Here is a 16,940-nt window from a genome sequence, read left to right on the forward strand (position 1 = left end):
TGGTGCCACAGAAAAGATAGAATGGTAAAATTTAACAGGGATCTTATACTACAAACACTTCAGCAGACATAACTTTTTACAGGTTCTGGATGTCAGTTGGGGACTGATACTACAAGGTACATACTAAACTTAAGCTTAGAATAATGATTCAAAATGCGCAAACTGCTCCCCTAAAAAGCAAGGACACTTGATCCCTGGGGAAGTTACATTGGGTGACGTCTCCACCCAAAGGGAGGGCTTCTGATCATAGACCCACTGCTCCAAGGAGAACCATTCCAAGGGGGTCTCCAGCAGGGACCCAATTATATAGCCTGATCAGATCTGAACTGTGGTCATCTGTTGGTTGTGGTCACATAGCTTTCATTGGTCAAGGGGTCTCCAAGGTAGGCTCATTGGCTGAGGTGGTCTCTAGGGCTTGGGTATCTGGGGTATGTGGCTGGGGGTTGTCTGCACGTGTCACCGGCAGCTCACGAGATTCCCGCTGAAGGAGCCACCACACTTGTGTACCGAGCTGTTAGACCTGCAGGAAAGGAGGATGGGGGGGGGGGTGTTCTGCCACACACAGTGTATCACATTCAGGAAAGTATTATTTTTGTCTGATTTTTACGGAATTTTGTACTAATAAATTCTGAAGATCTGTTCTCACACATTGTGAACATAATTTCCATTCTGTTCTGGCTTCTACACATCATATCTGAATAATATATCAGTTACATATTTATGTTGAGTCGTAACTTTAATTATTTCACAATTAAGATTATACATTTTTAATTGATTTTTGACTTCAAAGAAAGTTTTTAATTTTATAAGGGGAATCAGATTCTGTCGATAGACCATAAACTGACTAAACCTGTTGGTCCTTCTGCTTGCAAAGAAAATCTTAAAAACAAAGAATTAATGAATCTAATCAGCAGTTTCTCAGTGGTCTTGTTCATTTGGACCATTTTAGCTTAGATAGCAGAGATGATATTTAATTTTCAATTGTACTGACTAACAAACTCCTTGGATAAGGACACAAGGAAAAAAAAAGATGATATGCACTTGGCAAAAAGCAGAAGGTAATAATTCAGGTTGCCAAATTTAGGTGAACGCATTTGAGAAATTACTAATCATGGATAGTCTTTGTAAAACTAATCTGTTTGCTAACACCTGGCTTAAAAATGGTTAAGAACAGACTGTCCTGTCACACCTATGCAAAGATTTAGGTTTAGGTTGAGAGTACTAAATTTTAGATTTCTTAACTTCTTTACAGTCAGTGGAGTTGTCTAAACATAAGGAACACCCTTGGCCTTTAGCTGCTCTTCCAAAAAACTCTACCACTTAACTTCAGTAGTTCTGCTCATCTATTGTTGAAAAGAGAGAATATGCATAAAGTGTGTTCCCTCTTTCTCTCTCCATTTTCTTCACAAGGATAAGAAAGAAAAAAATAAAGGCAAAAAAAAGGCTGCTAAATATACTAGAATTAGCGCACTGATTGCACTGATTGAAGGCCATAAAATGGCATAGTAGTGGTAGCAACATGCCACAGTAATTGTCACAGTCACAGTATATAATCTTTGTGTTTCAGTCATACCATTTGTATTCTGCAGAGCAGTTCTGAAAATTTCTGTTTTAAACAAAATTTCAGTTTAATGTTGAAATAAACTTTTAATTAATGTTCTCTTAAAAAACCCAGTGCTGTGGAAGGAATTCATTAGAGCAGAGAATATCAATGAAGAGCTATTGTCTGCTTATCTATGTTTTTTCAATCTTTGTGTTTACTTTCCTCAGCTGTAGGCCTTGCTGCCTGTCCAGAACCAGTAATTCCTAGCAATGGGATCAAATCAGGAGATAGATATATGGTGAATGATGTTTTGTCATTTCAGTGTGAGCCAGGATATACATTACAGGTATTTCTTTCTTTCTTTTTTCCTTGAATTATGCACTGTGGAATAATTGCAACAAAATGGCAATAGACCCACCCAAAATCTATTTTAATGAAGAATCTGTAGTGTCTCCATAGAGGTGATTTAAGTGGAGCCTATGTGAATACTCCCACATTATAAAGCTTTGAATGTGCAGCATGTCTGGCCCTCAGTAAATCAGGGCTGGCAAATCTTGCCTTAGATAAACATACCATCGAGCACTAAAACCCATCAAAATGGACAAGGAAATAACATGGTTAAAATGTTTTCCCTAGAAAGTGATTTTGGTACTACGGTTATTGAAACTGTACTGTGTTTTTCCATTTTTGGAAATGGTTTCTTTAGGTGAAATTTTAGCCACAGCGGTAGAAATACATCATGGGATTTTGTATTCTGCTTAGAAATTGCAGAATTTAGTTTCTAAAGCAAATTTTATTCATACTAAATCTGCTCTTAAAAATCTTTCAAGGAAAGAAATATTACAAATTAGTTCACGGATTGGGGATGTTCACTGTTCACACGCTGGTTTAGTTTCCCATGGCAGACATGCTATTGAGCTGTAGATTGTAAATATAAATTTAAGACTGAAAGCTTTTTTCTAGGGTAATAGGCTTTTTTTGGTGGGTAATGGGTCCCACTCAAGACAATGTAAAAGCATATCACTGTATCAGAGAAAACAATGCATCACAACTTCTGCTCCACAGAAAGATAAAGTCATGGCTCCCTATCTGATGTTTGCCAATTCAGTGCTCCCTCAGCATATATAGGCTTATTCTTTGGTCTCAGTGTTCCTTACTGTTCTCCTAAAATTCAGACAGGATTCAGACTGAACGTCTTAGCTCTAGGCTGGCTGTGGGGACGCCTGCACTTGAAAAGTCTCTCTAGGTAATCAGCAGTAGGGTTCCCTTTTCAGTCATGTATTACAGATATAGAGTCAAGTCTTTAACCTAATCCATACTCTTTACATGTAGAGCATGACTTGAAACAACCTGTATCAGAAGCATCCCATATCCACAGCAAAAAAGATTGTCATACAAGTGTCCTACTAATTAGAAAGCATTCAAGACAATAAAGCCTACTCTGCCCATCCCGAGCCCTTGCTGCTCATTTAATGGTTCAAGGATTGCTTACAAGCCAGCTGATGGTTCATATATAAGCTACTTAAGTTTTTCTCTTTCCAGGAAAGGAAAATTTAATAATTATTTGAAAATATCTACTGGTTTAAAACCTTTAACTTTCAGACTTTATTAACTTTATTTTCTCAATTTCATCTTTCCCTTACAGTATCCTTTTTAGGCAGCAGTAATGTCAGTAAGAAAATGAGAGATTTTATATCATATTTTTATTATACGGTTCCTTCAAAAGGACTGTCTGTCATTAAAGCCTGACTCCCAAATAGATTCTGACTTCCATTTAAAGACTGTTAATGAGCCATTAACCCTTTTCTATTTCAAAATAACATTAAACTACGTATATGTTGAAATGCCATATTCTACAGATACATCTATATTGCTATAGCCAAGGCAAAGGTATGGGAACTGCAATTTGATCTTCAGTGCTATTAATTTGTTAGAATGGGGTGCTGGCATGCTTTTGGCCTAGGTGAAGTATCACAGTTCAGTAATTATCACAAGCCAGAGACTATTCCTGATAGGCAGTTTGAATCATGACACTTGGTTTTGGAGGTCAATTCAGAAGAAAAAATTTCAGGAGGTAAATATACAAAGGAATGTGCATTTGGCTACCAGGTTAGAAAACAAGTACAAGCACTTCTGCTAGTGCAGAGGTAGGTTATATGTTCTTGTAGTCCTTTTTTGTATTCATTGAGCTAAATTTATTATTATTAATCCCAAGACTGAGTACATGCCAAATCTATCTGGAAGTCAGCCTATAATAAACTTAGTTACACAACAATAAATATAATATTATTTTAAGAGTTGTTGGATTAAATCAAAAGTAATCTATTTTTTGCTTCTTTGAGAAAGATTCCTATTTTGAATATTTGTAGAAAATGTGTGGAATTCTTAATGTATTTTGATTCAGTTCCACCCTGTGGTGAAAGGATCAGGATCTGATGGTGATGCTAGTAGGGCTGTCATATAATTACACATAATTGCCCATAGGTGCTTACCACCTCTTTGCTGTGATACGGGTGACTGCTTCTGAGCTATTAAATCTCAAATATATATGGGCGCACATCTGATGGTTGGGTAAACTCATACCAGTGATCTGATAGAAAAAAGTGAAACACCCTATACTAGCTGTTTCCTTTGGAGATGAAATATCATCTCTAAAAGCCAGCTGTCTAGTCTGAATTGGCTGTTTAGGCTTTCATTGTGACACTAGAGATAAACAGCCACACACCTCCAAGTGTGTGGTGTGTTAGTGCTAAACTTTAATATACTGTGTATATCACTGTCACAAAACCACACAATGTCTTTTGTCCCGGATACAGGTCTTCTCATACTAAGATTTTGTGTTAGGACAGGTACCTTACTCTGAAAGTATCATTTTTCTTCACTGATTAGGATATCAAAAGGTTCACATGGGCATCTAACTTTAAACTTCTTGGTGGGGTGACTCCTACTTGTATTGCCCATCATATTGCATGGTTTTCTCTCCCTACATTTTCAACTATGAAACGTCTGAATTTTGCATATGAGAAAAGGGGATAATTCAATTTTTTAGGACATGGAAAAAATAATAGATAAACCCTCAAGATACAGCATCATTGAGTTTTCTGTCCGTACTTAAAATAGCACTGCTGAAAGATTGAGGTGGAGTGATAACTAGTATATAAATACTTCAGAAGTATATGGAATAGTACAGGAAACCTTTTGAAGATACACAGTTAGCCCTGACTTGATGTTTTGGATGTATTTTTACTTAGAAAAAAAATCAGAAATGTGAGTTTATAAATACTGTATTAGTATAAAACAGTCACATATTTGTGAGGAAGAGATCTGCACATAAAAACTGGTGTGTTAATGCTAAACTTTAATATACTCTGTATATCACTATCACAAAACCATACAATGTCTTTTGTCCTGGATGCAGGTCTTTTCTGTAGTACTTGAATATGACTAACTGCACTTTTGTTTTTATACTTACAGGGATTCTATAATGAAAAACTTTCTTAAAATTTCATAGCATACTGTTCCTTAACAGTAGTTCTCACCTCTATTTCCTTATACAAATTTAATCCGAACTGTGGAATCTGAATTATATAAAAACTAGTTGCATGACCTTGTCCAAAGTGTAAGCCAAAATATCTTCAATATCCAAATTCAATAGAAAAGAGTTTGAGTCTTTTCAAAACGTTAATGAGGATTGCAATGCTGTATGGACTCTGCTGTAAGAAAGTGCTTACACATGTATGTATGGCACGTTGCTCAGACAGGACAAGTAAAAATGACTCCACATTAAAAAGAAATAATAATGAAAATAAGGTTCTACGAGGCACAGTATGTTTGCTATTCAGCAAGTACAGATCAGCATAACTTTGCAGGCCTTTTTTTTTCACTCTAGCCGTGAATTTACCCTCAATCTTTAGAAAACATATTCACAGCTAGCAATAACAATCAGGTGTGGATTAGTTTATAATTGAGACTTACCAGAAAAGTCATAGAGCTCAAACTACTACCTGGAGATGCATAAGAAAGGTAATTGCTAGCTGTAGGATTAAGTGTCTCCCCCCAGGAGGGGACTTTAAAAGACTGAAATCAGAGTGTGCTCTTGTTGGGAAGAGGCTTGAAGCCAGAGGAATCATTTCATTTTATTTTTCAAAAGATCTTTTATAGGCCATTTTACTTTTTTCCTGACTGTGGTAGTTAAATTATGGCTTCCCCCCGACTCACATCAGAGATATGCAATCATAGAAGACTAGGAAGAAAGAATAAAATAAACCACGGAATATTGCATTAAGTAAATTATTCAAAACCTCATCCATTTTGCAAGTAACTACGCTGACACAATAAGCGCATGCACATCTTTCCTTCAAAATAAAAAGGTTGCTTTTTAAAAGAAATTATTTTATTGAATTGTTATTAATTTGCTGTATTTTTATAAGAAAAAGACTAATTTAATTTTTCAGAATTTTAATGAATTTTTTTTTTTTCCCATTCCAAGCCATTTTTTGGAAATGCTTCAGTTTGTCTTTCAGAAACTAATTGTCTAAATATACTTAACTAAATGATTTCTTAAAGTAGTCTTATTCCATACAATTCCATACAATTGTGTATGAACTTCATTAAATTTAGTGTGTGTAGTTTCCTTTTGTAAACATACCAAATGATGTGGAAGCCATTTCATCAAATGCATTTTACTTTACTGTAGTTTACTTATTCTTTTTCTTATTTTTATGAGAATATGATTGCTATGGACAAATAATATTTAAATAAGTTTTCATATTATATTGATAAAATATGCTACGTTCTAACATTAGACTCTTAACACTCTTGATAAAAATAAACAAGAGATGTCTTGCCCAAGTTTGTATATCCAAATTATTAAAACAGGAACTAAACCTTGCTCTCAGTCCCACATCTCAATCTTTATAGCAGACTCTCTCACTCCTCCCAGTTTATTCAGCTTTCACATTCCAACAGCAGAATGCATATATAACCCGAGTCCTTCAGAGGACAGAATTGACAAAAGAAGCCTTTTGTTTACACTACTCTTGAGTTTTCAGCTTGAACTGTTACCAGCGCAAGCAAAGCTGGGAGCATTTTGCAGTTGGTCCTGGGCAGCCACCCTGAAGTATGTGGAAATAGGCTTTGCACGTTACAGCCATGTTGTTTTCCACTTCCAGCTACCACATGGTTCTGTTTGGTTCTTGTCATGTTTCTTAAAAATAGGCAGAGTCAATTAAACATGACAGCTAAATAAAGAGGCACTCATACTTTTATAGCTGTCTGCCGAGATGTTGCATGTATGCAATGGGTCATGTTGTGAGGCCATGTGAGAGTTCAAGGCCTGCTGGGAATTGTGGATGACTGCCTTGGCATGGTCCACATCCATAGCATCTGTATCAAGCAGATGTGGAACAGATTCCTCTCTGTGTCTGTACTACTCAGAGCAGTGGTTGATTCACTCCAGACTGCAGCCTGAAAATGAACTGGTATGCTTACACTGTGGATGAGAACCCTGGAATTGAAATACGGAGTGAACCAATTTGACCATATGAATGCACATAGGTACTTCTTTCTTGTAACCAGCCTTATATTTAGTGAAATATGTGAAGAGGTTTTCAAATTATCAAAGGAAGAGTGTTTTAGAACACTTATCCAGTAGGAAAATAAGAACATAAAACCTGAAGTATTTTAAAATAAGGTTTAACAAATTCATAAAAGTAATTATAATGCAGTTGGTTGATATAAGAAAAGACACAGATAAGATAATCCAGGAGGTCCTTTGTAGTTCTACCTTCCTGGAAAGTTCCATAATGAGTATCTGTAATTTAATATTTTGCCCTTTCCAAACAGGGCCGTTCTCATATTTCTTGTATGCCAGGAACAGTTCGACGCTGGAACTATCCATCTCCTCTCTGCATTGGTATGGTTACTTACTTATTTTCAGTGTGTTCTGAACATCAGTCAGAAGAAACTTCTAGCTTTGTCATGCCTATTGTTCCTTCACTTAATTCTGTTTCGTTCAAAACTTTTTTGTTTCTATTTGTGTCTATGAAATATGGAAAAATTACAATAAAATTTTCTTTATATATAGTGTATATGCTATCTAAAAAAATATGATGAGAGTGGGCAAAGGAGGAAATCCAGATGTTTACCATTGTTTAGCTTGTCCTGAATACTGTGCTTTGAATCAGGCTGAATCTCTTCAGAAGGGAGAGGAAGTTACCACATTCCTTTTGCAGCATGATCAGCTTGGAGAACCTTCTCAAGAGCAAGGCAGGTCATGCAGGGCGCCTAGGAGACTTCTCAAAGAAGCAAACAGTCAGTCTGCAGTGGAGAGCAGAAATGAAGCCAAGCCTTCAGGGGTGGTGAAATGAAAAAGAGTTTTAGTGATGCAGAAAAGGCCGTCTCTTTTCATCTGAGAAAGCTGTTAAAAGACGCTGAGTTAAAAAGCAAAGCTAAAAAGACTTTCCCTTTGAAGCATACAAAGACCTTGCCCAACAGATCAGAGTTTTCCCTGCATAGATAATGATCTTGTGCTACTGTATTGGTTCTTGATTAAATGAAGTTGAAGAGAGTGAAGATTCTGGTGTCTTTTGGCGTGATTATTTCAAGAAAAAGCAAGAATGAAGTGGGGAGAAGCACAGTTCCATCGTAACGTTCTGTCACTTCAGCTTTGAAATACGTTCTTCAGGGCATGCTTTTAATTTCAATATTCAGACAGCAAAAGCTGTTCCTTTTAGCTTCATATCTAAGAGTAATTTAAAAGATTGGGATGATATCGAGCAATATTAACGTTAAATGATTTTAAAGATTCCTTGTCAAGTAGGGCCTATATATTATTTTATATTGTCAACTTCTGCAGAAGCAGTCACTTCTGATTAATATGAAAGCACTGCAGTTCCTTCAAATCAATTTTAGAAATGGAAAATTTATTCAGGAAGGTGTATTTTGGTGTTTGGGTGCAGGGTTTTTTTTGTACTAGTCATATTTTTCACTTTGTATATTAACTATAGTTCCTATTTGCAAACAATGTGCTCATTGATTTTTTTTTTTTTCCCTTTGGAAAGGAATTTTGGAATTTTGCTGTCCTGAAAGCTAAAATACCCCCAAGAAAACAAGTAAATCCTTAAAACATCACACACACCCCTCCTGCTTCGAATGCTTAAAATGTTGATTTTTCTAGAAATGCAAACCAAAATCTTGTCTTTTCACTAAATAATGTATTTAACATTGCAGGAAGATAGAGATGTTTGAGAAGTTTGAGCTTATTTCTCAGCTCTTTAGTGGAGTTTTTCCTATTTTGAAGCGATTTCTTGTGTGGTCTAACCAGTACTTTATTTTCATTTTTTCAATACAATTATCACAATGCACACTATCACAGTATCAGAATTCTGTTACCAGATCATACATCACTGTAATACCTGGCATGAAGACTCATAGGCTTTAAAGTAATGATTCTGCAAATAAAAAATACAGTTTTGTCATCCTAAATGATGCAAATGGCTTTTCAATCTCCAAACACAAGAATATGTTAGAGAAAAGCATACAGATAGTAAGCAAAGAATATTTCTGTTATGCAGCTAGTCTATCCTCTTTCTGAATTAAAGAACGAACTGTGGTGAGATTTTTTGTTTGTTTGTTTGTTTGTTTTTAAACTCAAACGTTGTTTTAGCTATATTAACTAATAGATCTGCAACTGCCTCGTAGACCAGTGTCATAATTCAGTTTAATTCCAAATTTGTTCCTCTGAATATGAAGCCTATCTCAACATAGACATTTTTAACCATAATTGGCAAGCTGAAACAATGGGTTACCCAGGCTATATGAACAACTACACATTTGTAGCAAGATCACAGTGAACATATTGTAGGAACTAAGCATTTTGCTCTAACTTGAATTTTTTTTTTTTTTTTCTCCTTCACAGGGAGTGTTTTGACTGTGATAAAATTCACTGCTTGGGGATCATGGGGATAAAATGGAAAATCCATTTTTGAATTGATCATATGCCAAATGTTAAGAAATAATATTATTGAAATACAGTGACTTTCTTTTTATTTTTTATAGCTAAATGTGGTGGAACACTGACAAACATGGGTGGTGTGATCTTGAGCCCAGGTTTTCCTGGAAATTACCCGAGTAACTTAGACTGTACATGGAAAATTTTATTGCCTATCGGATATGGTAAGTAAACTTAGATTTGAACAGCAATTATTTGTAACCATCAGATTTAAATATATATAAGAATATTCTGATCTCCAGTATGAAATAGATGATATCCAGTGAATGTATTGTGAATCCTGTACACAATTATGCACTTCTGAATTGAAAATAATTGGTGGTTTGAAAATATATGTTTGTCAAAGCAATTTGTTTTTTGTAAAACTCAGCCTGTCTCAGACACTGATTTCAAAGTAAATGAAATCTGCTGCATGAAGATATATCCGATGAAATAGATAATGTAACTTCTAAATTAATTAGTGGTCTTCTGTTTAATATCCTTTCATTGTCTCCTAAGTGACTTTTTAACAGTATTTCTTATGTTCTATGAAATGGGACAAACCCTCATTTCTAGTGGTGTGAATTTGGTTAAAACATTCTAAAACTATATCCCAAATTCCAGGTAAGAGTTGCCAACTTAGAAACTTTCTAGATTTGCTTTAAATCTACTGTCATAGGGAAAATATCTTCACAAATCAATAATAATTAGATAGAGAAAGTAATCATGGATAATAAGGGATCTATAAGTACATGTATAAAACACAATCCTTTATCATTATCAGAAGTAAAAAAGGAATAAGTTTTCTTGCTGTGAAACATTATGCCCCATACTGTGAATTCCATGCTAGTGCTCAACTAAGAAAATTTATTTTAAAAGCTTATTATTAAATTCACTATACCCGTCTCTGGAAATGAATTTATTTTCTGTGCTTTCCATTGATTCATAAGAGAGATTTTTGTAGTAAGATATACTATGTACATAGAGCGTATTATAATGAGTTAATTTGTAGCAATACTGTGCTACTATTTAGAATAGTGCCCTTTATCAGGGAATACGTGACAAAATTGATTCATTCTAGTTATGGATAGCCTTAGTAGCCTTAGGTATTCTTATAGCCTTAGGATGATCATAAACAGGACATCCTTGGCTAATTTTAGCATTCTAAAGCTACATTTGCAGAAAATACAAATGATAAGCAACTGCTCTGGAGCGATGTCATCCTAATTAGGCTACTACAATGCTGCCTTTGAAAAACAGTCCTTCATATTTCTCAGAGTTGATCTTTTTCTTTAAGCTTTTCCAGGTAGACCATATTTCATGGATTAATTATGCAAGAGTATCTTGTTTCCTATTATTATCCCTCTCACTTCTCAGAAAGTCTCCAGTAGTGGTAATCCTACAAATAGAAAAGATTGTAATTTTGTTTGGCAAGGGATTTAACAGGTACAAGGTGTTCATACCGTTGATCTAGCATTGCTTTCAAAAAGGCTAGAAGAGGACATGTTTTTGCAAGGAAGTTGCTACAAGGATCTTTTTCCCAAAGTCTCTGTCAGATAAACCACAGATAATGTCTTTGCACCAGGTTTAAACATTGTTGTGATGTTTCACAGAGAACTTTCAATGCAAAATCTTGGACGCTTTTTTAGTTACAAGTATAGACTTGTCTACCTAAGAGCTCTTTGTCTACATTCATTCTATTTTATCAAAATAAACACATGAAATCACTGAAACATAGAAAACATTTCCAAAAATGCTTTTTTTTTTTTTGGAAGGATTTTAATGTGCTACTGATTGAGTTAGAGTGCACAAAAACTGATCAAGAGGACACTCATGGCCATGTAATGATTGATTCAAATTCCACTGAAATAATTAACCTCACAGTGACTTCCTTACTCAGTATGTGTTCCTTTATTCCATCCATTTATTCAAACTTTGTAACTAAATGAAGTCCAAGATATTATTGACTTAGTACAAGCACACTGGTGTGCTTAAACAAAGGTGAACAATAAAATTGTGGGAGCTAAATGTGTCGCAAAGAATAGTGCTCTCTTCATTACATGGAAATATACTGATTGTTTAAAAGAAGACACTACTAAAATCCAAACATTTTAAACATAGAGATAGTACATATTTTTGAGTGAGTTCCAGTGATTTTAGAATGATTTCAGGTAGCTGTTAATTGATTAACATTTGTAAAATTATTAGCTCGGCTTGGAATTCTCATTATTTAGAGTCTATTCAAGTGAGAGAGGAAATCCTGTTGAGACTGGAGTAGGAAGTAGTATAATTACAGTTTGACCAGATAATGATTTGTTTTCTGTAGCAGTTTTATTCTGTATAATTTTATATAAGAAATTATTTAGTGTAGAAAACTTTTTTCTTTGACATATCAAATTGACAATTGTAACTTGTATAATCTTAGAGTTAAGGCTTGAGTGATGCATAAAGTATATCCTCGAATTAAAATTGACATATTTGAAAAAATCTTTAGGAAAAAAATATGTTTATGTTTGTGCTTAAAATGTGGCTATTTTAGGCAGTTCATATTTTTTAAAGTTAATGGTAAATCTATTTTTTGCTGTTAAAATACAAAGCTTTTTAATACTGAATATTTACAAATATTCGGATAAATTCCTGCTCAATAATTAAATAAGAATCATTCAATTTTAAAGGTACTCTGCAGCTTATCAGAGACTATTTCAGAACAGTAGACTACTTTTATTTAAATACCTAAACACTGATTTTGACTACATGCATATGTCAAATTGAATTATCTGCTTGTCACTTCAGCAACTTAAGTGTGATGTAAGCATCTGCTCAATTCTTTAGAATTTCCATGCTGCTGACATCCAGTCTTTGGTGGGAGTCCCTAAATGCTGATACTGAAGACAAGATATTTCTGAGCTGCTTGGTGTCCTACCTCATCTTAAATCCCAAGAGCATTGTGAAATTAGTGACTGCTCAAGTCAGACTAACCGTATCAGGCACCATACAAGAGATGGCTGTTATTGAGACTGTGACATGTTCTGTATGTGTGTCTCTATTGATAGCACCTGAATAAGTTTTCTTATTCAGCAGCTGAAATGCTTGTTTTCATATCTCCCACTATGCATAGGTCAGAGAAGGCACTAGAGCTAAATAACCCATATTCTTACAAATGTCGTATAACAATCAGTTTATTTGGTAGTTTACTTGGTTTCTCCTGTAGCAAAAAGAAAATAAAATCCATTTTGTACAAATGATTAGATATCAAACCACAGAGACAAAGAAAACAGCTACAGAGCAAGAATGAGTGAATAACTTACCCTCGTGATTAACCTATAAGGTACTCTCCCGGAATTAAGAATATGTCTCTACTGCTATTTAAGAATGTAAGGGAGAGAGTTAAGGCATTGAATACTTCACGTTGCTTCACTGACTCATTCAGTAATTCTGTTTTATTCCATTCCAGCTAGTTCTTCATAGTCCACCAGAGCAAGTTTAGGCCCAAGCAGAGCCCTTGAAAGTCACTTGGTACTACTTGGCTTTCGAACCAGGGGTTCATCCCCCATCCCTCTTTTGATATTATATATACACATAATTTGAGAAGCCTGACTTCCAAGTCCTTAGTCCACATGAAGTAGTGCCAGAACTTATAAACAGCTCTTCCCATGAGATTATATTTGTACTTCTGACTGTTCAGCGTTTTGGTAGTTGTCTCTCTCCCTTTCATTTTGTGAGAATGGCCTCGTTCAACCACTTGACTTGCGGACAGAGTTTGTGGTAAATGATCCTGAGTAAGTACCTGTCTCCAGTGTGGAGTTCAGTGTGTTTCATAGTGCTGCATACAAAATAGAATAGCTCTAAAGACACCCTGGACTTAACTGGAGGGAGGAGGAGGCATATATAGGTGACTTGGGTTAGGAAAAACAAGGTAGAGTAGAGTAGTTGGAACTAGGTAGGCAAACTTTGCCTCTGAAAGGTCACTGTGTTAGCAACCTTCCTGCGTGCTGAGCTGATCCTGAGCCTCTATGAGAAGCCAGGCCCAGCGACAGTAACGCTCTTTGGGCAAAGTCCTGACCATGCCATGACATAGCAGGATTTGTGATGTGCCCCTTTGTTGAGTGTTTCCGTTGGCTGCTTTAGGAACCTGACAAATATCTGGTTGATGTCTTTGTGACTTCATTGGTCCCTTTACGTGTGGTTGTGCTATTTATTGGGAAACAAAAAATTAAAAGCTCCAACTCCTGCGATAATTAGCAGCTATTTCCTTAATGTAAGCATCCCACTTTGAATGGTGACTAAAATATAAATATAATGCCTATAACAATTACTATGATGTCCTTTTTTTTTTGTATTTGCATGCTGTAGCATAAAGCAACATGAGTTATAAAAACTCTGGTTTTAATTTTTCTTTCTTTCTTAATGCTGCAGGTGCACACATTCAGTTTCTGAATTTCTCTACTGAAGCAAATCATGATTTCCTTGAAATTCAGAATGGGCCTTACCACACCAGCTCTATGATCGGCCAGTTTAGTGGAATGGAACTCCCATCACCCTTGCTAAGTACTACTCATGAAACACTTGTCCATTTTTACAGTGATCACTCAGAAAACAGGCAAGGATTTAAGTTGAGATACCAAGGTAAGTAGGAACTAGGACAGTTAACTTTATGGTTGAAAAGGAAGAATAAATATTTTAATTTCTTTAATTTTTTTTTAATTTTTAAAAACATGCTAGGCATATACTACATAGCATTTTTAAATCTGTGGATTGTTTAATCCCTAGGTTGAACTTCTTTACAGCTAAAATTGTGTTGAATTGGAATCTTTATTTTACTGATGCAAAAACCTGAAGCCAAGGTGATGTTATTTGGCAAAGGTCACATAGATTCATAGAATGGTTTAGGTTGGAAAGTCCCTTAAAGATCATCTAGTTCCAACATCCCTGCCATGGCAGGGACACCTCCCACTAGGCCAGGTTGCTCAAAGCCCCATCATCCAGCCTGGCCTTGAACACTTCCAGGGATGGGGCATCCACAGCTTCTCTGGGCAACTTGTTCCAGTGCCTCACCACCCTCAGAGTGAAATTTTTTTCCTAGTATCTATTCTAAATTTCCCCTCTTCCAGTTTGAAGCTTTTACCTCTCATACTATCACTACAAGCCCTTGTAAAAAGCCCCTCTAGCTTTCTTGTAGGCACCCGTTTACAGTTTACTCTTCCAGTTTAAAACCATCACCCCTCATCCTATCACTAGACTCCCTGATAAAGAGTCCCTTCCCATCTTACCTGTAGGCCCCCTTTAGGTACTGGAAGGCCACGATAAGGTCTCCCTGGAACCTTGTCTTCTCCAGGCTGAACAACGCCAACTCTCTCAGCCTGTCTTCACAGGAGACATGCTCCAGCTCTCTAATTATTTTTGTGGCCCTTCTCTCAACCCACTCTAAAAGGTCCATGTCTTTCCTGTGCTGAGGGCTCCAGAGCTGGATGCAGTACTCCAGGTGGGGTCTCACCAGAGTGGAGGAGAGGGGCAGAATCACCTCCCTTGACCTGCTGGCCACACTTTTGATGCAGCCCCTTTCTACCTCTCCAGTTGGAACTTGTCAGCTGACAACAAAAGTGCTATCATTACTAACTCATTGAAAGTGTGAAGTTTTATCCTATTGTATAAATAGAGGAAAAGCAATGCACCTAAAACCAGAACAATGTATTATGAAACATTAAAAGTTTTCATTAGATGGACCTTATGATAAAGTATTTTTAAGTGATGAAGATTATGTAGTAGCATTCTCAGAATAAAACTGTCAAAAAGAAGTATTTTTGCAAATAGTTTTATATTTTGCAAATATTTATATGAAAAAACACAAAAAATTAGTAATTTCTCAAAAATAGTAATAATTTTATAAGAATTTTCTCTACTTTAGCAATTAGTCTTATAGTTATAATAGTAGATAGAAAATTCAGAACTGAGAAAGAGATACAGCTAAATTAACTGATATTTGAGTCATTTTAATTTAGAATAAAAAATACAAATAGTATTTACTACCTTGTTTCCCAAAATGTGTATTATAGCTGTATTTGATTTACAAAATGCATATACATTAATCTAGTTTTATTTTCCCCATAAGTGAGAAGTGAAACAATTTCTCTGGTAAAGGCAACTCACACAGTTCATTTTTTTATGTAATAGTCCTTACTTATAAAGAGACTCTGGGGTGACTCATTCCTGAATACTGTTTCAAGGAAGCACAGTATTTTAGTCTATATATTAAAAAAAAAAAAAAAAGTTTTTAAGACTTTAAAAAAACCCAACGTAATCCAATCAAATAAAAAGATGCTGGGATAAAAATTGGAATTATTTTACAAGGTACTTATTATTTATTGATTTTTTTTCTAATGTAGAAAGTTGCTAACACTGTCATGTTCAATTTTTAAGGGATTAGAATCTGCCCACTAATCTCACTTTACTAAGCTTCTAATTGACATATGTTCCCTCTTCCATCTACCTTCGTTTCTGCATTCTACAAACAGATTTTGGACTTTTGTTCTTTAAAAATTTAATATTTTGGATGTTTATTTTTTGTCAGATAGCACAAATTCTCGCTGTTGCCTATGAGATCTCATATTGCACCAGCAATTGCTAACATTTCTCCTTTGGTAATTCTTTCTCCTTTGGTAATTCTAATATTATCATAGGAACATAGGAACTTACGTCTAAACGCGAGGAGGGACTTCTTTATTTTGAGAGTGGCAGAGCACTGGAAAATGCTGTACAGAGAGGTTGTGGAGTCTCCCACTCTGGAGACATTCAAAATGGACTTACAAAATAATTCTTCACTACTCCAAAATGTTTCTCTTTCTCCTTTCTTCCCTGTTAGACATTTTGTTTTCCTTTCAGTAAGTCAAACGTCAAATAGGTCTTAGCCTGCTTTGCTTGGATGACAAGACTTACACTGTTGTGATGTCTGACTGTCATGCTTCGTGATATACTTCTGCTATGCAATTTTGAAACCATTGGCCAATTTCAGTCAAATTTCACAGTTCCTAGAAATGTTTGGAAAGTAATATTAGTAACATGGATGAAAGAGTCCTGAAATAATTCCCTTATTGAGAGAAAAGATTCAGCATTACTCCATAGATATCAATTCAATTTGGCTTGCTGGCTACCCAGTTGGAATATTCCCTGTCACAACTCATTTCAGTACACACTCTGTCTTGCCTAACTGTTATTCATGGCATATAGACGTTGGAGGGAGATAAAATATGAGAGGTTGGCATGGGTGTCACATTTGAAATTTTCTTACGGGAAAAAGAAAGCATATCATATATAGAAAGCTAAGAGTTTATTTTTAGTCCAATTAATGCTTACACAGTTAAGTTATCCAAGTCAATTAACACAGAACAAAATCATAAGCAATGCAGTTGA

At 35.4% G+C, this 16,940-nt stretch overlaps 1 protein-coding gene across 1 annotated transcript in view; it reads left to right on the forward strand.

The window, feature by feature from the left end:
- CSMD1 (CUB and Sushi multiple domains 1) overlaps nucleotides 1–16,940 on the forward strand; it is a gene marked incomplete at both ends in the record, with an annotated part of 1,228,645 nt that overhangs the window by 1,069,853 nt on the left and 141,852 nt on the right. Inside the window, 4 exons of the mRNA XM_082481062.1 lie at nucleotides 1,771–1,889; nucleotides 7,388–7,457; nucleotides 9,602–9,718; nucleotides 13,950–14,159. Of these exons, the coding sequence (XP_082337188.1) occupies nucleotides 1,771–1,889; nucleotides 7,388–7,457; nucleotides 9,602–9,718; nucleotides 13,950–14,159 (516 nt within the window). The remainder of the gene's footprint in view (nucleotides 1–1,770; nucleotides 1,890–7,387; nucleotides 7,458–9,601; nucleotides 9,719–13,949; nucleotides 14,160–16,940) is intronic.

The sequence above is a fragment of the Vanellus vanellus genome (assembly GCF_965231255.1).
Source record: "Vanellus vanellus genome assembly, chromosome: 3".
In the NCBI taxonomy this organism is placed as follows: domain Eukaryota; kingdom Metazoa; phylum Chordata; class Aves; order Charadriiformes; family Charadriidae; genus Vanellus; species Vanellus vanellus.